The sequence below is a fragment of the Tachysurus vachellii genome, chromosome 7 (assembly GCF_030014155.1).
Source record: "Tachysurus vachellii isolate PV-2020 chromosome 7, HZAU_Pvac_v1, whole genome shotgun sequence".
NCBI classification, from domain to species: domain Eukaryota; kingdom Metazoa; phylum Chordata; class Actinopteri; order Siluriformes; family Bagridae; genus Tachysurus; species Tachysurus vachellii.
This window is the reverse complement of record NC_083466.1, coordinates 8,083,461-8,107,422: the sequence shown is the minus strand read 5'-3', so window position 1 is coordinate 8,107,422 and position 23,962 is coordinate 8,083,461. Positions and strand designations below refer to the sequence as shown.

Sequence of the window (23,962 nt, the reverse complement as noted above, 5' to 3'; positions counted from 1 at the left end):
ATTTACTGCCCCTTTACTATGCTTTGCAGTACCTGACATCCAATTAGTAACTTCAAGCATGTGTTTGGATTATATAAAGAGAGAGGAGGAAATGAGAGGGGGAAAAAGATGATGACAGGTTGTTTAACCGGCTGTATTGATCTAAAGATATAGATTTTAGTCCTAATGAGTCCTAATGAGCAAGCAGCAGGAAGCCAAGACGACATGAGGAAAAGAAGAAAGCTTGTGAAGCGCCAGGCTCAAAAGAAACCCATTCCCATGAGATGTTCACGAGGGGTGTGTGTGTGTGTGTGTGTGTGTGTGTGTGTGTGTGTGTGTACATGCACACGCACAAATTTAAATGTATTTTTATGGCGTCTTTAACAATTGACATTGTCTCAAGGCAGCTTTACAGAACATAAACATAAAACAAAAGGTTAATATAAAGATTAATATAATGCAAAAATTCAAGATTAATACTAAATATATTTAAACGTATTTGTATATATATATATTTTATCTGATCGTATTATGAATGGCTGTCTTTTGAATGTTTCTTTGTGCACAGTTTATAGTACAATTGCCGGAGCACTTTTAAAAGTCAAGGATTTTAGAAATGCAGTTTATCCACTGAAGTAAGAAGCATAAAGGCACAAACAGCCTTATTTTATCATCATGGAATGTTTGAAGATGCAATGTATCTTCAACAAGATAGAATATTGACTGAAGATTAAAAACTGAAATCTCCTCGTTTTGACTGTACAGTTAGAGAAAGGACGTTATTATAATCACGCTCTCTGACCTCACCCAGATGACAATCACTTCCCTCTCGAGTTTTTCCTCGAGTTAGGAATAAATGTAAAAATTTACAAATGTTTAAAGCACTAAATATGATTTGAGTTAAATTTAATTATCAGCCACAGCTTGATAAAAACTCTACCAGCATAAACATGTGAAAAACAGTGCAATAATATCACTATTAAAATATTACATTACATATATTACATTATATAAATATTAATAGTAATATAATGTTTTTTTTCCCCATCATGTTTAATATACATACATTTAATATAACAAAAGATCTGATGAAATGTTTTGGGGGAAAAATTATATATATATGGATCATAAGGAGTTTCCTTGCACACGTGGTTGTGACTGTTTAACGTTTTTGTTCTGAACAGTACCTGATCAAAGTGAACGAGATCAAGACTAAGAAGGGAGTGGACCTCCTGCAGAACCTCATTAAGTATTATCATGCACAATGCAAGTAAGTATAGCTTTGTAGATTTTTTCTGTATGACACACTCAGCGATATCAGGGACTCATCTGAAGGCAGCTTGATGTTTAGTCTGAGATGTGTGGCTACAGCAATAAAGTCTCCCGTCCTAACTGATTTGAAAATCTTATTTGTTAAAGCTTTTTCCAGGATGGCCTGAAAACCGCTGACAAGATGAAGCAATATATCGAGAAGTTAGCGGCTGATCTGTATAATGTAAGTTTCCCCCTGTTGTGTTGTAATGCTTTATTATCTCAGCTGGCCGCCTGAGGGTCTTATGTTGGTTTAGTTTCATTGCTGTTGGGCATAAGAGACTTGCGTATAAAGAGAGAGGGGCATATGAGTGTTCATGGCTGTAACTAGCTTTATGTTTTTTTTTTCTTTACTAATCTCTTATTTATCTCTAATTTGTTAAACTCATTATGGCGGTAATGATGTAGTCCACTATATGGAACAGACCCAAACCCAATCAGCAGCAATGAACTGACCTCAGAGCAGCTGAGGAGGACACTTTAGGTTTGTTCATGGAAGTAATCATCCAGTATGACACTACAGTTCCAGATCTGCAACACACACACACACACACACACACACACACACACACACACACACTCTCACACATGCACTCACTAAAGGCTAATAACTGACATAGCTAGAGTTTTTATGAGAACATATGAGAGAATTCTAAGATACAAAAGCATGAGGGCAGTTGATGGATTGTAAAAAAAAAAAAACATCATCATTAATTAATTAATTAATTTATTTATTTTAAGCTACCGTGAACAAATCAATGGCATATCATCATATAATGTAATTCGGAAATGAACAGGTAACTTGTCTTCCGAATGACGTTATTAAACACAATAAAATGAAACTAAATCAATTTAATAAAATGATTCTAAATCAAATAAATGTTTTTAACTATAACTATATATATTTGCATTGAGACATACACTCACTGAGCACTTTATAAGGAGCGGCTGTAAAACCACGCAGTTATGTTATCCTCCGCTCGTTTACCTCGAGCATCAGACTGAGGAGAAATTGTCATCTCTGTGATTTTATTCGTGGCATGATTGTTGGTGTCAGATGGGCTGCTATGAGTATTTCTATAACTGCTGATCTGGGAATTTCACACACAATAGTTTACTCAGAAAGAGGGAAATAAAGAAAACCATCCAGTGAACAGACGTTCTGCAGACAGAAGCGCCTTGTTGATGAAGAAAGGTCAATGGTTCAAGATGACAAAAAGGCTACAGTAACTCATAACCACTCACAATTGTGAGTTGTGGTCACACATTGAACCTTGAGGTGGATGAGCTACAACAGCAGTAAGTCCATGTAGGTTCCATTTCTGTCAGCCAGGAACTGAAAGCTGAGACTGCAGTGGGCTCAGACTCACCAAAACTGGACAGCTGGAGACTGAAAAAACCTTCCTCTGGTCTGAGGAAGCTGGATTTCTGCTGAGATTCACAGATGATGAGTCAGAATTTGGTGCCAGCGACTTGAATCTATGAACATTCCATGTTCAGCAGTTCACGCTCGTGCAGGTGGTGTAATAGTGTGAGGAATGTTTTCTTGGCACACTTTAGACCTGTTAATGTCAAATCAATCGTCACTTGAATGCCTCGGTGTATTTAATTATTGTTACTGATCATGTACATCACTTTATACACGCGTTCAACTTAACATCTAACTTCAGCATGATAATGCAGAATGTCACAAAGCAAACCTTGTTTCAAACCGGTTTTATGAACAAGACGACGAGTTCCATGTTCTTTAGTGGTCTGTGGTAGAACGAGAGATCCCCAGCATGAAAAAGCTGCAGGAATTGTGTAATGCAAGAGAATCTCAACCAGAATCAAATACTGTGTGTTCAGCATCTTGTGGAATCTTTGCCATGAAGAATTGAGGCTGTTTTGAGAGTAAAAGGAGTCCCTAGTCGTTATTAGTGTAATAAAGTGCTCAGTGAAATGTATATCAATGTATTTATTAACATAATCATTAATAACATCTGTAACGCATTTCTTGAGAACGGACATCGTTATAAAAGTTGGATCCTGGTTGCGGCCGTTTCGGTGTGGCCATTTATGCATAATGATGTCTTAAAGTTTTTTAGTAACTGAACAATATACATTTGAGTTTTGATTTGATATTTTCAGATAAAGCAAACGCAGGATGAGGAGAAGAAACAGCTAACTGCTCTCCGGGACCTTATCAAATCCTCCTTACAGCTGGACCAGAAAGAGGTAGCTACACCAATGTTGGCGCTCATTTCACCATGTACAGAGCCTGTGATGGGTTTTTTATTTTTTGGCTCTTTATTTTTGACTGAGAGAGAGAGAGAGAGAGAGAGAGAGACCACACCAGGTCCAGACCGCCACCACCTCTCCTGAGCTCTCATGATCTTAAAGCCATGTGCTTCTGTCTTCATGCAGAGGCTGCTTTCGTGTGTAATGAGGAATACCTGCTGTCCTCAGCGTAAAAAAAATCATTAGCTCAAGCCAGATCTGAGGTTGCTTTCTTGCAATAGACTTTTCCTTTTTCAAACGTGACATTTATAGCCTCGGAGAGACCAGCGGCGCGAACTGCTTTGCGTTCGTTTGCAGATTTCCATGTTCTCATGAGGTAGAGGAACTGCGGATGTCAGGACCGAACAGCAGGACGCTTTTGTAGAGCCAAGCGTTTGATGTTTTATGTGTTTGGAGTGAATGTCCCTTTCCAAAGCAGATGGTTCTGGTTTCCATCGAATGCCATTGTACTGTATTTTATCATCCAAAGACATTTCACAAAGTCTAAATCTATGGTCTGCTTTTTATTTCTGTGCTGCATTTTAACCCGGTTTAATGCTATTCTTGTGATCAGCTGTTCTTTCTCTCTCTTTAATGCCTTCTGACTGAAGTCTAGGAGAGTAAGTGGATATCAGTAATATTATGCTGCTATGCTTCGTAATTGATTCGTGGTTTCACAGCATGACCATTTAGTGCATTTCCAATTCAAACCTATTTATTTTTTTCCTTACTATCTTAATGTAAGGTTTGTTTAAGCTAATAGCTTTTAGTATTTATACTTTTTACTGTGTTTAAAATGGTAACGAATGGTGTGTGTGTGTGTAGGACTCGCAGAGCAAGCAGAGCGGATACAGTATGCATCAGCTTCAGGGCAATAAGGAGTTTGGCTGTGAGAAGAAGGGTTATCTGATGAAGAAGAGTGATGGGTGAGTGACGCTGCTGCTCATGGAAATAAATGACATTAGGATGGATGTTTGACAGTAATTACACAGCGCTGTTATAAATCTGGTTGTAGGTTGCACATCTGGCTGATTTGTTACTTGGCATAACTTTGGATTATCAGTTGTTTGAGACACTTTGCAGCTCCCTTATGTGCTGCAGTGTGAAGATGACGATTGTTAAAAGCTCTAAACACTTAAAATTGGAAAGAACTTTCCGTAGGTGTTTCAGTTGGACGCTGACACTTGCATGTTTCAGGGTGATGTCCAGTATGTGGGACACAACACAGGGACACTGAGACCAGAATGTAAAATTACCAGCTGTGTGTCAGCATGTCATTCATTCATTTATTTATACATTCATCCACTTATTCGCCTGTTTCATATATTCCTCCATTCACCCCGTCATTTCTTCATTTACGATCATTTCTTCATCTTTTTGTACACACATTCATTTATTTGTTCATTTGTTTATTTATTTATCAAATCAATCCGTCATTTATTTGCCAGTTCATTCACTGTTCATTTATTTGCACATTAATTCGTTTGTCCGTTTATTGTCATTCTTCTATTCATTCATTCATTTGTCCATTCGCCGTTCATTCCATTATCAGTAAGCGCTTATATATTATTATCCGCATTCATAGTGGTTTTGGAACGTTGCACATGAGGCACAACTCCCTGGATGTACACATTCACACACTCATTCACATCTAAGGTGTTTGGTTGGTATGAGGAAAGCAGAGAAGACACACACACACTCTTACATACACATATACACACGAGGAGAACATGTGAAACTCCACATAGACTCAAGTTCAGGACTCCAGCAAGGACATTAGAGCTGTGAGGCAGCAGCGTTACCCAATGCCCCACAGTTCTGCCATCCAGTAACTTAGGAACTTAAACATGATAAATTGCATCTCAGTTTGTATATCTGATTATAGCACAGTGCTGTTGATATGAATCAGACGGTGTGGATTAGTTTTCTTTACAGCAGCGCTTTACAGTTTTATTATTGCTCTGACAATAATTATATTTATTCATTTCTATAATAACAGCGACTTGTATAGCAAAGGCTACACAGAACCCAAGTCTAAGATTTATGGAAGTAATCTGGAGTATATCAGTAAAAATGTTTTTTTTTCCGTTCTTATTAAATTCAGGAAAGGAATAAAAGATCGGCTGGTGAGGAATTGTTCAACAGGAATTAGCTCGTCTTCCAGACGTTTTATTACATTAAAGGGAACTGGTGAATTTTTAATTTCCAAAATAGGAACAGTGGGCTAAAAACGTGTTAAATGTTTAAGGCTGGACAGCAGACCTGTGCCAGTAATGCAGTGAGTCCTCTGTGTGTTAGAGAACTAAAGGGGGCGCTAATGTTTGACATTTGGTAATTTTTAAATGAGAAATAAATAAAGCTGTTCTGGTTTTGACCCTGCAGGCTGCGGAAAGTGTGGCAGAGGAGGAAGTGTTCAGTGAAGGGTGGCATCCTGACCATTTCACATGCCACGGTGAGTGTCGGTTCTTGTCCAAGTCCGGTTTCAGATTCCCACAGGAGGCACTTAAGCATGCTGTGTTAAGTAGGGCCGATACTGCAGCTAATGCATCCGAGTTTTTCAACACCATTCTCACTCTGGGTGAGCCTGTGTGTGTGTGTGGGGGTATGTAGCTCTAGGTGAATCTGTCTCTGTGGGTGAGTGAGTCTGTGTGTGTGTGGGTATGTAACTCTGGATCTGTAACTCTGGGTGAGTCTGTGTGTGTGGGTCTTTAGCTCTGGGTGAGTCTGTGTGTGTGTATGTAACTCTGGGTGAGTCTGTGTGTGTGGGTCTGTAACTCTGGGTGAGTCTGTAACTCTGGGTGAGTCTGTGTGTGTGGGTGTAACTCTGGGTGAGTCTGTGTGTGTGGGTGTGTACCTCTGGGTGTGTGTGTGTGTGTGTACCTCTGGGTGTGTCTGTGTTTTTGGGTATGTACCGTGTGTGTGTTTGTTAACTTGCTTCCTGCCCTGTGGTGACTGAGGTAGCAGGCTTGGTAGCAGGTGGCTTATAACACCGTGAAATCGACTGCAATGATGTTGGAGTGCAGCATCTGCTCTAATCGTGCACTTTGGTGCATTCTGGTGTGTGAAGCATGAGCTTTAAAAAAAAACAGCTGGAAATGTCGAATTTTCTGAAAGCTGTGACTTGAGTAAACGTGACGTCACACTATAACAAACATCAATGGGGAAAAAAAACAATGTGAGGATTTAACATTCTCCAACAAGATCCAGTGCTTACTGCGTCTGTTTCTCACGGGACGCAGGATGATGAACTGCTTCAGGACATTTTCATACAAATCTTCGTGTTGTGTTGTGTGGTGTTGTGTTGTGTTGTGTAGAGTTGTGTTGTGTCGATAAATCTGTCTGTTTTGTTCTCCAGTCCAACAGACAGCCAGTTAGACTTAACCTGCTAACCTGTCAGGTTAAACCAGGCGAGGATAAGAAGTGCTTCGATCTGATCTCTCGTGAGTAAACACCCTCACACACACATCACACACACAGATGCATACACATGTGAAAAGGAGCTAAAGTGCAGTTAATGTAAGCCACGTCACTCTCTCTACCTCTCTCTCTGCAGATAATCGTACATATCATTTCCAGGCAGAGGATGAGCAGGAGTTTATGATGTAAGTGTGTGTGTGTGTGTGTGTGTGTGTATGCTATGATGGGTTTGAGTGCACTTGACTATGATGTAGATGTGTGTTTATGGGAATTGTGGGTGGTTCAGTGGGTACAGTACATGATGTGTACCAGTGTGTTTGAGTACAGAAATGTGTCCGTCAAGGACTAAAACACATCTCTATTCTCCATCAAGAATTAGTTCTCTGCAGGTACATATAAACTTTTTCATATGAGAGGTCAGATGAGCAAAGCTAGACTGGTCAGAAAGTTAACTCTTCTAACTCATAAGCACTCTGTACATCCGTGGTGAGCTGAAAAGCATCTCGGAAGGCACAGCATGTTGAATTTTTATGTGGATGTGCTACAACAGCAGACAACCACATGGACTTTTACTAATGTCAGCCAAGAACAAGTATCTAAGGCTCCAGTGGGCACAGGCTCAAACAGTTAGCAGCTGAAGACTAGTCAAAGTCTGCTTGTGTCCTCTGACTTCTCTCATCAGCAAGGTATTTCTGCCTTTGGTACATTCTGCTGCCCACTGGATATACTTTAGTGTAACGCTACCAGTAGTGTAGCAGTTTGTAGACTTGGACCAGCCCATCGGGGTCGGTCACATCCTTCTGATGCTTCTGATCTTCTTGACCTGTATCTGCATGTACTGTATATGCATCAGTCTGCTGCCTTCTCAGGATTGATTGATTGGATATCTAAAGAATCCCTTACACTAGAAAGTTCAATTCAATTCAAGTTTATTTGTATAGCGCTTTTTACAATGGACATTGTCACAAAGGAGCTTTACAGAACATAAACATAAAACAAAAGATAAACATAAGGAGAAGTATAAAGAATTAATATAATAAAAATTCAAGATATATACAGTTCACAGTGTGTATGTATGTATGTATGTATATGTATTTGTCCCCAATGAGCAAGTCTGAGGTGACTCAGGCAACAGTGGCAAGGAAAAACTCCCTTAGATTGGTAAAGGAAGAAACCTTGAGAGGAACCAGACTCAAGGGGAACCCATCCTCATATGGGTGACACTAGATGGTGTGGTTACAAATATACAAGTATCACAGAGTCCAACTGGAGCCGGTAGATCTGTAGAAAGTCTAGTCTAAAGTCTATTTGTGCAATGTGTATTAATTTTTGTGTGTGTGTGTTTTTAGCTGGATCTCTGTGCTGACTAACAGTAAGGAGGAGGCTCTGAACATGGCATTCCGTGGTGAGCAGAGTGCAGGCGATGACAGTCTGGAGGATCTGACCAAAGCCATCATCGAGGACGTGCTGCGCATGCCTGGCAACGAGGTGTGCTGCGACTGCGGAGCACCAGGTCAGTCAGCTCCGTGTGTGTTTGTTTACGCAGGAGTTGGAGCGCGGCTCATCTGTTTGGAGTTGCGAGGATGAATGAGTCAGTGTTTATCATGCAGAGAAAATAGACACACGGCAGCAAGAGACTAAAAAAAGCAGCTCTGTAGTTGCTACGGTTGATGCGAACGCTTGTGGAGACATGCTGTTATTGGAAAATAATCAATGACTCTGTGGTGTGACGTATCGCAAGGTTATTTTCTAATTCTAGTTGATTACTGACCAGCTTTTTAAACAGTTTATAATTACGTATACTGTATGTAATGCTGGGGAGCATCCACACTACAAAGGTCCTGTTATCACTTCTCCCTCAGTCTCCCTCTTTCTTTCTAAGATGCTGAGAGGCCAGAAGTACAGAAACAAATGTACTTTTTACAGTAGATTGCTGGAACTGCAGGCATCGGCAAAAAATACCTGCATGCATCTCTCCCTGGCCTGCATGGCTAATAGTGATCTTAAACGCAGGTTCTTCGTTTGCAGGAATTTCTTCATGCTCTGTAAGTGTAAAGTAAGTGATAAGATCATGAATCTAGTCACAGTGATATTTGAGCTCGCTAAGGTGTCATTGTTTTATTGTGATGGCATGTTGTGCATCCAAAAAAAGCGCTGTTCTTTACAACTTGAGTGTTTGTACACAAGAAAAATAATGAAAAACAGCAAACAGATGAACTCTAGCATTTTGCAAACTTTTGCTGTGAGTATAAGCCTCGCTCCAATCCATCAGACCCTTTAATACTGTTGGGGTCAGTTTGACTCTGCACATTATTGGGGTTTTAAAATCATTAGAGAAATAAATCAAATACATTAAAGTAGTTTGATGTAATAAACCAGTTCATTATTAAATTTCTTTCTATTAATATTCACCGGGGTGCACGGAGGCTTAGTGGTTAGCACGTCCGCCTCACACCTCCAGTGTTGGGGGTTCGATTCCCGCCTCCGCCTTGTGTGTGTGGAGTTTGCATGTTCTCCCCGTGCCTCGGGGGTTTCCTCCGGGTACTCAGGTTTCCTCCCCCGGTCCAAAGACATGCATGGTAGGTTGATTGGTATCTATGGAAAATTGTCCGTTGTGTGTGATTGCGTGAGTGAATGAGAGTGTGTGTGTGCCCTGCGATGGGTTGGCACTCCGTCCAGGGTGTATCCTGCCTTGATGCCCGATGACACCTGAGATAGGCACAGACTCCCCGTGACCCGAGGTAGTTCGGATAAGCGGTAGAAAGTGAGTGAGTGAGTAATATTCACTGTCGTTGTCTATTATACTTTACCAATGTGGATGATTTACAACCAATGCAAAACACTGAACACCACAGAAGGGTTAAATCTTTGGTCACGTCCATTATGTGAATTTGTGTTATGTATAACGTATGAATTGCCTAGCTGCCGTTCTTGATAATCAGATAATCAGAAACAGTGGTGTGGGATAAACAAACAAAGAATAAACATCATGCAAGCCTTCAGGTCTGTTTCTGGTTGACAGGCTTTGCCTACATTGTGAGCGTGTGTGTTTGTGTCACACCACACATCTGGGTGACAAGCCTGGTCCTGTAAGGGGAAACACATTTAAAACACTAATACACATCTGAGATCAGTCGAGATTCACTTAAACACAAGCCAGAATGAAATTGTCGACTAACATGCTGAGACGATGGGGTTATTTGTTCCCGAGCGTCTTTTTGCTCTGCTATAATGCTGATTTTAATTAATGCTCCTTTCATTAATACACTTCAGGACCATGTGCCATGTAGTTTCCATATAAAACTGAAAGGGGGATTTGTCTGTCTGTCTGTCTGTCTGTCCGTCTCACCCTTCTGTGTAGTGTAAGATGTTATCCAGAGTGATAAAGACGATAAACACATTTCTGCAAGTCTATAAACACATTGATGCTGGTTCACTAGGTCATGGACTAAGAGTACGAACAGTCTCAAAACTCTGTTGGGGAAGGTAATATAGTAAGAAAAACAAAGACTATATTTCTTTCTTGCTTTTTCGTTTCTTTCTTTCTAGTTACTTTAGTGCTAGTTAGTTTAAGTAGTTGTGATCTAGACGTCGTTTGAAGACAGGCGTGACGTCATATGTCAAGAACATGAAGACAACAGTTAATGACTGAATGTGAAGAAATATCTGAAGTGTGCATTGATCTTAAAGACTATTATTAGAAACTGTAATATTCTCGATCATGGCAGAACCAAGATTAAAAAAAAAAGCAAGTCCTCACTGTTAGTCCGCCTGTTAACAAAGGTATCTTGCGCCCCCTTCAGGAAGTAATTTGAACAGCATAGATGGCGTTTCAGTGCCTTGCCTTTGCTGCAACTTTTAACGTGTGTGTGTGTGTGTGTGTGTGTGTGTGTGTGTGTGTGTGTGTGTGTGTGTGTGTGTGTGTGTGTGTGTGTTTGATGCAGATCCTAAATGGTTGTCCACAAACCTGGGCATCCTGACCTGTATTGAGTGTTCAGGGATCCACAGAGAGATGGGCGTCCATATCTCACGCATACAGTCCATGGAGCTGGACAAGCTAGGCACCTCTGAACTCTTGGTGAGTCGTGTGTCTGATGTCTCTGCACCGTCACGTAACATCATTTTACTCATTTTAGAGAGGCTGCTGGTTTCTTCCAAAACAATGCCAATCAATGGCAGAATTAAAGACTTCATGATACCCTGATTTTATTTCCAGAAAAACTGATGCCTGTGTGATTTTTTTTTTTTTCTTACTAATCTTGATTAAGTAATTAAAAGTGTCAACACTCCACTCTTTGTTCTTAAAATAAATAAAAGGAAAATACTCAGCTAACACATGACTTGCAGAAAACAGATTTTTCTCTTTTCTTTTCTCTTGTGTTTTGGAAATCGATTCTGTGTCTCTTTTAAACTTCTTTTTATTAATATTCATTGTCATTGTTGTTTATTATAATGTACCAGTTTGACCCAGGATGTCGTTGGCATACTAACTAGGTTTCTTACTGTGTGGTAAAGTCAAACGTAGGATGCATAAAATATCAGAACTGATCGATCTCTTTATTCCTAATCTTTGGGCAGCTGGCCAAGAATATAGGAAACAGTAGTTTTAATGAAATCCTGGAGGGGAATCTGCCGAGCCCGTCACCAAAGCCTGCACCGTCTAGTGACATGTGAGTGCAGTCGCTCTTATAGTTACTTATTAGGATACTGTGAGGTTTTATATTATTACTGGTGATAAATGATGAGACACGACACCCGCTTGTTTCCCTACAGGACTGAGAGGAAGGAATACATCAACGCTAAGTATGTGGAGCATCGGTTTGCTCGGCGCCCTGCCAGCACGGCCACGGCGAGGCACGGTGACCTGTACGAGGCGGTCAGGACTCGAGACCTACTGGGCCTTGTACAGCTCTATGCTGACGGAGTGGAGCTACTGGAACCGTTCCCCGAGGCAAGACAGGTACACATACAACACGCTGCTCTTTATATTTCATAGACTTGAAAGCTTGGATTTATTTGGCATTATTCAGTATCATGAATCTACACAAAATATCCCATAATATAAAAGTAAAGGTGGAAAAGATCAGTGGAGTTTGCATTATAGTTTGTAAAATAAAAAACACATGATATGAAATGAAAAACAATAAATAAAGAAAATCAGGTAAAAATGTATGATTGCATAATTATTCACCCCCCGTTGCTGAGGAATCTTTAAATTAGCTCTAAATCACAACCTTTTCACAACCCAGACATATAAACCTCATTTTTATTCTTCAGGATAAACAGAGAATCAGGGCATATATTTGCACTATATTTTTAATCTAGGACCAGACTGGTGTAACATAATATCTTATTAACATCATCATATCTTATTGACGCATATCTTAAGATTTTGGACCATAAACCAGTGTCAGGAGAAATCACACATTTTAATTGTCTGAATTAAAAGTTGTTTTTAAAAAAAAAAAAAAAAAATATATATATATATATATATATATATATATATATATATATATATATATATATATATATATATATACGTGTATATACGTATAACTATAACAACACTGTTGCTCACATAACCACTTTTCTTTTCTTTTAAATGAGTATGAGTACACATTCCTGAACGGTGGTGATTTTCAATAGTAAGTGACTGTAGTTAGCACTGATAATGGAGAGTGTGTATGTATGAAGTCACAGTTTTTTATATATATATGTATGTGTGTGTGTGTGTGTATATATATATATATATATATATATATATATATAATATATATAATATATATATATATATATATATATATATATATATATATATATATATACATATATATGTATATATATATGTATATATATATATATATATATATATATATATATATATATATATATATATATATATATGTATATATAATATATGTGTGTATGTTTCATAGTAGTTTGCATAATAGAAACAGCTCTTTCTTTCAAAACGTCAGGCAAGGTAGCTAGGCAATTTGAGCAAATCTAGGACATTGTACAGTATATGCTGCTGAATTCTGGCAAGCTTTTTTGTTTTTAATGTTGTTTTAATGCAAAATGAAGCATGTCCTAAATGCCAAAACATGCACTCTGTTATTTATTGTTGTTCGGTAGAAAGTGTTGTCTTTGCACTCACGCAAGATTCACTTCCTTTTCTCTGCTTTCCTTTACTCGTAGGGAATTTCGTGTTGTGTCAGGTGCCACTTTAACAGTTAGGCTTATAGATGAAATGCGGACGTTCCGATTATCACCTCTGATCAGCTCCGCACTCGAAACACCTCTCACACGTGCCGGCGTAGCGGCCGTCATCTCAATCCATCATCCTTACTTTACTGGCTACAAGAAAACCATATTTGAAACACTCTCCCCTTCCCAAAAAGGACAAATCTTCCCTGACCGATGAACCGAATGGATTTTTGGATCTTGTAATCTGTAACTTGCTTTTTTGACTTTCATGTGAAACCTTTGATGGTCTGTGCCCCTTCCTTCAAAACTAAATGTCAGACCACATATATAACTGAAGTATTAGATCAGAATTTCACTACCTATCGTCTGAAGAGGATCTGAGACCACTTCGGTTACCCGCAACCTGCTTTCCAGCCGGTTTGGACTAAATCACACATGCAGGCTAATTACTCATTTATATCCAAACATAGAGCAGCTTCCAAAACTAACATAATGTTTTATTTACTATCACATTGTTCATTTGGCAGAAACTTAGTAGTTAAAATACAATTATCATTTCCGTCTAAAAAATACGATGGTTTAAAATCTACACATGGATGGGTTAAATGCTAATGAGAAGTAAATGAATCTAAAATTTAATTTAAAACCAACTAACAATAAACAAACTATAAGTTGAAATTCTGTGCCTTTATTTTTTTTACTTAATATCTCATTGGTTGGAATTTTGTATGATATGATACTTTCAAACCTGTAACACCCAACAATTTATCAAGTGTGTTTATTTTTTGTCTCTGACCAAAAACAATACATAAAGTTTCTATGAACTGTTTATATTCTAAAGTGTAACAAATTCTGTCCAGGATGCAGTGAGTTCAGCTAAAATCACTCATAATAATTGTTATAAATAAAGCATGACGACATGAAGTAATGGCAGGACGAGTTTTTAATCTTTTTATTTTTATTAAATATCAAATCAAATTATTTATTGAAATAAATTTGATAGGATCCTGGAGAGACGGCTTTGCACTTCGCAGTACGGACCTCAGACCAGACCTCGCTGCCCTTGGTCGATTTCCTCGTCCAAAACAGGTCTTGTACCTTTACCGTCTTGTGTAGTCAGACAATGCAGATGAATATCTCTTGAGGTTTGTGTGTGTGTGTTCGCAGTGGCTCTCCAGACAGGCAGACGGAGAGCGGGAACACTGCGCTCCATTACTGCTGTACCTACGAGAAGCCTGAGTGTGTTAAACTGTTACTCAGGGGCAAGCCACTGATCGATATAGGTCAGTAAGCACACTGCATTTTTAATGCATTTGGTCAGTGTGTTGTAGAGAAACAGGTGGTCTAACACACTCCTTTAAATGTCATTTCAGTCAATCAGAACGGTGAGACGGCCTTGGACATCGCAAGGAGGTTAAAAAACACACAGTGTGAGGAACCAGTAAGTGTCCAGAACCTTGAACAGCAGTCGCTCTGCAATTCAAGTAACTACATTGGAAATGATTTGAGTGTGTGTGTGTGTGTGTAGCTGATGGAGGCAGCAGCTGGCAAGTTCAACCCTCACGTCCACGTGGAGTACGATTGGAACCTGCGGCTCGAGGAGATTGACGAGAGCGATGACGATCTGGATGATAAGGTTAGAACCAGTACAATGTAGAATGACTGAGATCTTAAACATACAGCACTATTTGGTCACATAGCAGGGCCACAGCGTGGCAAGGGCCGCTGTGCAGGTGGGTCTCAAGCTAACCGACAGACACATGGCGGTCATCTGAAGGTTAAACCTTTGGCGAGAGCCAGCACGATTTATGACGGTCACTGCAGCAGAGGAGATGTAACACTTCACCTGGGCAGTGCTCTTGTTCCCTACAGTACCATGCATAAGTATTCACGCCTGCTGAACCTTTCCATATTTTGAAGTGTTAGTATGGAACTGTAATGCACGTCATTGTGATTTTATGACACGAAGTACATAATATTGGGGGAGGGGTGAATACTTATGCAACACACTGTATATTTTTGTAGAAGGACAATAGAGAAGCAGCTTTCCTTCAGTTGTTCAGTACCAACCATGCTACAGTCTGTGATACAGATCATGTCTGTGTTACTATTGTACTACAAAATGACATGATCTTCTTTAAGTACTACTGATTTAATAATCAGTTTGTGCTTGTGGACTGTATATGATCGGATGTCCTTAACCTTGATAACAGCAGCCGAGTCCGGTGAAGAAGGAGCGATCTCCGCGACCGCAGAGCTTCTGCCACTCGTCCAGCGTGTCTCCACAGGAGAAGCTGTCACTGCCTGGATACTTGAGCCACAGGGACAAGCAGCGGCTCTCGTACGGTGCCTTCGCCACCCCCGTCTACAGCACTTCTACGGAAACCCCCGCATCGCCTGGGGCAGACGCGCCCACTGCTGCCTCTAAGAGCAGTGCCAAAGGTACAGAAAACACTTGAAAGTGAACATGGGTTAAATGCCATTAATGCTATATATAATAATAGTTAAGAAATAATAAGGAAGGAGCAGTTACATCATGGCAGGTTGGTGGTTCACAGACAGAACACTGAGAGCTCAATGATAATGATGTACTGTAAGAGACGAGCTTTCTCTGTACTACTCAGTAGGTTCTTTCACACTTTGGGATCAGTCTTTCTCCAATTTGACGCCGTATAGAATGTTTCCCATCAGATCCAAATAAATGAAGCTTGCTCACATCACTCAAGTGAATTCTGTACCGGTTCTCCTCTGATCTGACCACACACCATGCTGAAAGTGTCATGATTTGGAGGATGTTTTCTGCAGCAGGAGTTCTTATGCAGCTCTTATGCAGCTACATGGCAAGGTGACTGCAAAGGTTTTTCAGAACCTCCTTCAGCAACACGAGGTTCCTTCCTGCAAGCGTTTCTCAATCAGTTCGCAGTTTTCATGCAAGACGAAGCCCTCTGTCACACCGCAAAATGAGTAAAAATGTTCTTTGAAGCTAAGAACATCGAAACAATGAATGAAGTAATTGGCTAGCCTGGAGTTCTGATCTAAACCTTGATTAAAATCTATTGCAAATCCTTGTTCACAAAATTAAGGCTAATAAACCCACTAGATTTACCTCACTGTAGATGAGACTGGATGAAGAGTGGACCGAGATACACCAGAGCAGTGTGTGACAGTAGTGATGAGACCACAGATGTGCTGACATCAAAGCAAAGGCCTCTACACATTTCCTACTCTTTTTTTGACAGCTGAAACCCTCAAACATTTTAGTTGTAATTTTCTTTTGTGCTGAAATGATTACAGTTCTCTAAATTTGATCACTGCATTTTTGTACAACATGAAGGGTAAAACATGCTAATAGAACATATGGCTAATTATCTCTACAAATTTTGATCCATGAAGATTCATCAAAATTGATCTGTGTACACACACTAACATACATATATATATATATACCAGCTGGTGAAAAGAGCATGCATGATCAGCGACTGAGTGTATCTGTGCACTTTGGGTGACAGCTTTTCTTCAGACGTCTCTCTCACTTTGTGTTAGTAACCGTTTATAGACTCAGGGAGGAAGTGACACACTTGCAACACAATATCACACAGCCACAACCATTTTCTTCAAAAAGGAAGCTACTTTTGCACAGACAGACCTCTGGCAGATGTGTTGTGCTGTTTGTTTCTTGATAGTTTGATAGATGTTATGAGATAAAATAAAATTAAAAGTCAGCAGGGCAAGTCTGCATAACCATCATCAGGTGTCATAAACACACCCATTTCCTGCTTTGTCGTTGATAGGCTGTTTGTTAACAAAGGAACAGGAATGTCTTGCTTCAGGCTATGATTTACACATAAGAACCGTCTCTCATATAGCTAGGTCTGACGCTAACGCTGCTCCTATAGAACCTAAAAGAAATGATACTGTGAGCTAAATCCTTTTGCTGCTGAATCGCTGAGATGCTGCCACATTTTAATACCTCGATCTTAAAGCGTATTGCGTGATGTTACTTATTAATAAACAACGTTTTAAGTAGTTTACAGTAGTGATTAGTAGTTAAGCGCTAGAGCAGTGTGTAGGTTGCAGTGTGCACATTTGTAGAATTGGGTTTATTGTTTTATTTATTTATTTAATTGTTTTAAATTAAGGCCTGTAAATCTATATCAAAATAGAGAGCAAATAGAGTTGCAAATTACACACACACACACACTCAAAAAGAGACGTTGTAGTGGATGATTAGAGACTCTGATAAGAGACAGAGAAGTAGCAGAGATATTTGAATTTTCCATTCAATACGTCTGTGTTGCTGTTACAGCTGACCCGGAAATGAAACTGCCTTTCTGTTCGGCGACGTAGCAACCATGTGATATTTAAAGAAGTTAGAGCCAGGGGGAGGTCTCAGGATGAATGTACTGCCAGCTAGCTGTACAGACAGAACACACAGAATTACAGAAGAGATTTAACTTTAAAACAAAATGTGGAGGATTAAACATTTGAGTAAACTGTCGGACCTGGATACATAGATAGATTTGTTCTTCTACACAGATGTTATTCTCCCTTAGGTGTCCAGTTGGGTTGAGATTTGGTGACATTGAAAATCATAGCCTACACAGACATACAGTATTCCTTATCATTTATCTGTATATAAACAGGATAAACTCAGAATACACAGTAGAAATCTACAAGAAGCCTCTACATTATAACATTATGATATGAAGCTAGTGACATCAGTAGTCATTTCCACATCTTTTATATTAAATATTTAATCAATTATATGCTGCTCTGAAAGGCCATAGCACTGCATTATGTTTGTATTACTTTTATTATTTATTTTAATTTATTTATATGCAGTGCTTAATCATTTCCCCACATGTTGTATGCTGTACATAATTGTGTACATGACAAAATCTTGAAACTCTTGAAACCTCTTGCATCTTGAAAGATTGTAGAGCAAAGAGAAAGAGCACACAGTGGATGTGACCACTTTCTAGCAACAATATTCAATCTGTTGCTATTTATGTTTCCAGAAAGAAGAAAGCATGTTTTTTTTTTTCACACATTCATGCACTAAAGTTCATCTCTATTACTTTTTTCCAGATTGCCTGTGGCTTGTTCTTGATAATCTAAGCATATCTGGTGAAGTCTTTTCTTTTATAAAGGAAAAAAATGGACCGATTGCAAATAGTCCCACATGATGTATGGTACATGGACGTACAGAAGTACAATAGACATAGTCTATCTGCTGACCTCAGCAACTTCAGTATTCATTGATGAATTTGCATTAATGATGTAGTCAACAAGTTGTTTTTCCTTTAATTTGTCACCTGTTCCAATAGTTGCTTTCGTTTTTTCATTAATTTATTTATTTATTTATTTATTTATTATTACTACATTTATTTCATTTGGCAGACCCCCTTATTTAGAGCGATATACATTTTTATCTCATTTTATACAACTGAGCAATTGAGTGTTATGGACCTTCCTTGCTTCGGGGTCCAGCAGTGGCAGCTTGAACTCACGACCTTCCAATCTGTAATCAGATGCCTTAGCCCAGCGGTGTCCAATCTTATCCACAAAGGTTTTCCAACCAAGCAGAAGCCACACCTGATTCCACCTGTTTAATCAGTTGTTCTTGGCTTTTAGTAGATTCTGGCATGGCTTCTGCTTGGTTGGAATGAAAACCTGCACCCACACCGGCCCTTTCCGGATAAGATTGGACACCGCTGCCTTAGCTAATGAGCTAAGAATGTTTATCAACAAAATCTGGATACATGTCCAATGCTTGGATATGCACCTTATTTGTACAAACATTTACCTATATAAATCATGCTGCCAATGGCATGTACGGTATTTGCAGTATCAGAGTTAAATGCATAGTGCATTCCTAACAGAGGGATTCAAATACACTCTTATTTTTTTTATTATTTTATTTTTTAACTTCCCAGCTGCCTCCACTGGCCCTCCCACCTCTCTCCCGCTGGGTTCTCAGCCTTGTGCTGGTGGCAGCTCCACTCTGTCTAAAAAGAGGGCTCCTCCACCTCCTCCTGGAGGCCATAAACGCACTCTTTCAGACCCCCCCAGCCCCGTCCTCCAGGGACCCCAGAGCAAAGGTGGGTGCACATCATTCTGTGCTTTTTATCTTTTATAATCCAGTTTAATTTACTTCATCAGCTCATCAGGGAACAGCTGTGATTTATTGACTTTCATTATTACTGTACATTTTGTAATTTTACACTCCAGTTCCTCTATTATACTTTTATGGCATCCTGGAGCTTCCCAACAGGAAGTACAGTGGTTAACTGCTATCTGCCGTCCAGTGCTCAGCATTTCACTACTACGAAAGAAATCACCTGTGTTTGCATCTGATTGCATTTCCTCTTTTCTTGACTTATAAGAGAATGAATACTGTATATCTATATATCTGTATATATCTATATATATAACTTTCTTTAAACCGCAGGGAGTGATTTAACTCCTCCGCCTGCAAACAGGACATCGCCAGCTAACAAATTTGAAGGAATTCAGCAGCAAAGGTGTGTAACCGCTACACGTGTAGTTAGTGTCATAATTACACAACTAAAGAATATTCACCACTTCTAATGCTTTACCATTCCTCTTACAGCACTACTTCTAGTAATACAAAATCAACACTTGGTCCAAGAGTCTTACCCAAACTACCTCAAAAAGGTCAGTGTTTCGTGCTTTGTCACTATGATGATTGTCTAAATAGTCTAGAATGAAATGTGAAAAGCCTTGTTTTATCCGTGGGGCAAAGTTCAGATAAGTGGTGAAACATTATTAAGATTATATCACAGGTTCAATCACCTTGACTTCCTGATAAACCTTTAAGTTAAGGATATGCTGTCCCTCTTTTTTTTTTTTTAGTGGCATTAAGAAAGACTCCAGGTATTGTCACCCCAGTGGAGAAACCCAATCAGGGCCCAGAGGTCCTGCAGAAACCTACTCAGGTGGTGGACATTCCAACCAGAGAAACCATCACCAGACCTACAGAGCCTCCGCCCAAAATCCCACAGGCAGCTGAGAGGCCCCAGCCAGCTGAGCTTCCTCCCAAACCACACATACTGGAGCTTCCTCCAAAACCCCAGCTCTCGGATCTTCCCCCAAAACCACAGCTATCAGAATTACCCCCTAAACCCCAGTTGTCTGATCTGCCCCCTAAACCCCAACTAAAGGATTTGCCACCCAAACCACAGTTATCAGATTTTGCCCCAAAAATCCAAGCATCCACAACTACAGACACCCCCCAAAAACAGCCAACACTAGAAGAGGCATCCCCAAAGGTGCAGTTAGCAGAGGTACAAACTCCAAGCCAGCATGGAGAGCTTTCGCCCAGGCAGGCGAGTGAGGATACCAACGGTGCACCAGCAGGAGTACTGGAGATGCCAGTCCCTCTGCCACGCAAAATAAACACGGTGAGTCATGTGGAAAGAAGACAGAGGCGATGCAGTGACGGAATGTGGACCATATTTGAGCTGACTTGATAACTTGATGAGTTGAATTGTGGAGTTCAGTTGACACGATCAGTTTTTGACAGGAGTTGACTTGTGGAGTTGGTGAAAAGTTGAGTAGACTGTGGATTAGAATTGACCTGAGGACTTAAGTTGACTCGTGGACTTGATCAATTGACTTATTGAGTAGACTTGTGGAGTTTAACTATGGAGTTGACTTGTTGAGTAGACCATTTGGATTTCAATTGAGTTGAGTCGATGTCTTCAGTTGACCTAATGATGATGTAATACATTTTGTTTGTCAGGGGAAGAGTAAAATTAAGAGGGTAAAGACCATCTACGATTGCCAAGCAGACAATGATGATGAGCTGACATTTAATGAAGGAGAAGTGATCATTGTTACAGGAGAGGAAGACCAGGAGTGGTGGGTGAGTAAGACTTTACTGAATCTCTGGATACACCCTTTGGTTTAACACACATTTGAAAGCAAAATAAATTTCACAACATTTTCTATGAACTTGGTCTTTTCCAGATTGGACACATAGAAGGTCAGCCGGACAGGAAAGGGGTCTTCCCTATGTCCTTTGTGCAGATTCTTTCTGACTGACATTGTGACTGGCAGGTGTGAGGCTGCCCCTGTAGCACAAGCTTTACCCCATTAGCCTCTCACCAGACTCTGGACTCCTCCTTTCTGTATAGCTGCTGTAACCCAAACAAATCTCAAGAATCCAAAAGAAAAAAAAACACCATATCAAATCCAGACTATTGGAAGCATGAAGGGTGAACTGACTAAAGTGTGTGTTAACAAATTGCGTTATTTTGCCTACCAGTATTACCGTAGCCATGGCGGCCCAGCATGCTAACCTGGGTATGCAGTAGCTATCCTCGGATTTTAGCACTTAACATTTCTCAGTGTATGCTGTAACGTTGTGTATGTGTGCACATATGGAATTATATGTATGTCCATATTAAGTGTCTCTGTACATATATATGCACAAATATAAGTGTATATTTATGTACTTATGTAGGATGTAAGTGTGCAAATGTATGTTAATCCCTGCTTGCTTCAGGAGCCAGAAAGACTCCTAGACATTTTAGCTCAGTGTTTTCATTCATCTGTCGTATTCCTCGAAGGACTAACGGACAAAACCGAGAGAATTAAAGGACGGTTTCACTGAATATAGCAGTGTTATCTTACTGTATAGTGGCATGATAACTAGGGATGAAAACTTTAATAGCTCCAAGCCTCTAAGCATCTCATCTTCTATGCATATAAGGTTAATCACGTTAGGCTGGATTTCTTGCTTGTCATTATATGTCGTACTAAAAAAAAAAAAAACAGTAACCACATTTGTCTTCTATCTATACAGTTATCATGTTAAAGACTCCAGCTCTGGAGGTGGTTTACTGGTTAGTGTAGTCCATGCCACTTGGAGACTATCCATGTGTCTCCTCACAACTAAGTCCCTGGAACATGTCCTTGCCCATAAGGTCATGATTTTATGGCAGAACGATCCATGCAAATCCAATCTATCCTACAATTTCCCTTCGAACATGTTGCCATCAGAGCTCACATCGACCAGCATTGGTATAACAGGTTCAGGCTCATTTATTTGGTCTACATAGAAATAACTCTGGAACTGTGGAGTTTTGTTTGTAGGTTATTTGTATGTTTGATTTTATTTGAATATGAATTCAGGGGAAGAGAGCAATGAGTGACGGGCAGCAACCCGGCTCCGAATGAACTTAACGCTGCCTCTGACCTTTCCTCAAACCAGGGAGACTTGAGCTTTTTAGCTTTTTCTTTTTGTGTTAACAGAAGAGCATGTATTAGCAAATGCCTCCTAATTTGTTGATAGTATTAGCCATTTATAGGGCTACAGTGTGTCAGTATGAAGAAGAATTCAATCCGTTTTGAGATGTATAGAAAATAAATGGATATTCATTTATTTTAGGATGTGTTACAAATGCATTAGCTGTAACTGGGGTAAACCACGATGCAAAATTTCAGCACAAGCAAAAACAGCAGCGCTCCATGAAGTAACAAACCTATGTGAAGACTGTGGAACTGAGTTCCTGATACACCATTCCTGTATTGTGTACATTTAAACTCTTCATGAGCCTATTGTTGGACCAAATGTGTGAAATTAATGTATAACATACACTTCTTAAAGAAATGCCATCTTGACTTGTCAGGAACTGGTGACAGATTCTTATATGCTAATATTTGAAACAGTCATATGGCTAATTTCATGAAGAACTGGATTTGATCCTAATGTTAAAAAAAAATATTTAGGTAGATTTTACCACTCATTTCTCATTTGTTTTTTCGTCTGTATTTTGCTGCACTGTATGTTTAGTATTAAGAATCTCTCTGATATCAAGTTTCATTTAGAAATAAATATTTTATGTTGGAAGTGTTTGTGTTGTCGTGTGTGTGTATATATATATATATATATATATATATATATATATATATATATATATATATATATATATATATATATATATATATATATATACATACAGATAGATAGTCAAAGATATTTCCCTACAGTGGTTTGTTACTTGAATTTGAGGTTTAAAGTACCTGAGATTTTTATGGCTAACTGATCTCCAGTGGCCGATTGTAGTTTATGTAGGTGTGTGTTAGTTTTAATTTATAACCAAAGAACAAAATTCACCTATGCAAAAAAAAAAAAAAAAAAAAAAATGCATTTCTCCTATCTTTGAGTACAGTAAGTTATTTGTGCCAGTCCGTGGTAATATAAAATCTTATCATATCGACCATAAATAATATCAACCTACATTTGTGCTCCTTTTAACCATGGTTATGATGCAGCATTATTGAATTCTCAATTCTGATTGATCAGTGATTAATACTGTACTTATTCTAATACCTCACTGAATTGCTTAGAGGACAGTCAACATAATCAAAATCTAATAATACACAACATGCATATGGGAAGATTCTTCAAGTGGATTTTCTGCCAACTGATTTGGTTAAAAAGGATGGTGAAGGAACGACTGTTAATAGATTTTCTCAGGTGAAATACTATTGTCTGTACAAGTCTTTGCTTTTCTGGTATAAAACTGAGCTCGAGGTGTGTGTGTGCGTGTGTGTGTGTGTGCGTGCGTGTGCATTAAATATTCTTGTGATTCTTGAGCCACTGGGTTACAGGTAGGTGGGCTGTAAACGAATGTGTCGACTCGGAATCATTCTTTAGTTCATTAGTGCAGGTTCGAGCTGAATCAAACCAAGCACCTTCAGGTTAATTAGCCGTTATCTAATTTCCAAGTTATTGGCCTTTTACTTTAGTGTTTTATTT

The 23,962-nt window shown here is 39.3% G+C and overlaps 1 protein-coding gene across 4 annotated transcripts in view; it reads left to right on the top strand.

Moving 5' to 3' along the window:
- Positions 1-23,050, top strand: part of asap1a (ArfGAP with SH3 domain, ankyrin repeat and PH domain 1a) — a 68,932-nt gene extending 45,882 nt beyond the window's left edge. For 3 of the 4 annotated variants that reach the window (XM_060873994.1, XM_060873996.1, XM_060873997.1), the window contains 22 exons: positions 1,164-1,249; positions 1,399-1,474; positions 3,421-3,507; positions 4,375-4,475; positions 5,932-6,001; positions 6,905-6,989; positions 7,103-7,151; positions 8,316-8,479; positions 10,911-11,044; positions 11,545-11,636; positions 11,740-11,926; positions 14,177-14,262; positions 14,341-14,456; positions 14,547-14,614; positions 14,702-14,809; positions 15,387-15,615; positions 19,110-19,274; positions 19,625-19,697; positions 19,787-19,851; positions 20,050-20,597; positions 20,939-21,061; positions 21,166-23,050. In XM_060873994.1, coding sequence (XP_060729977.1) covers positions 1,164-1,249; positions 1,399-1,474; positions 3,421-3,507; positions 4,375-4,475; positions 5,932-6,001; positions 6,905-6,989; positions 7,103-7,151; positions 8,316-8,479; positions 10,911-11,044; positions 11,545-11,636; positions 11,740-11,926; positions 14,177-14,262; positions 14,341-14,456; positions 14,547-14,614; positions 14,702-14,809; positions 15,387-15,615; positions 19,110-19,274; positions 19,625-19,697; positions 19,787-19,851; positions 20,050-20,597; positions 20,939-21,061; positions 21,166-21,240 — 2,787 coding nt within the window. In that variant the 3' untranslated portion in view covers positions 21,241-23,050. The remainder of the gene's footprint in view (positions 1-1,163; positions 1,250-1,398; positions 1,475-3,420; positions 3,508-4,374; positions 4,476-5,931; positions 6,002-6,904; positions 6,990-7,102; positions 7,152-8,315; positions 8,480-10,910; positions 11,045-11,544; positions 11,637-11,739; positions 11,927-14,176; positions 14,263-14,340; positions 14,457-14,546; positions 14,615-14,701; positions 14,810-15,386; positions 15,616-19,109; positions 19,275-19,624; positions 19,698-19,786; positions 19,852-20,049; positions 20,598-20,938; positions 21,062-21,165) is intronic. The other variant, XM_060873995.1, reaches the window with a different exon arrangement.
- Positions 23,051-23,962: the final 912 nt, after the last annotated feature.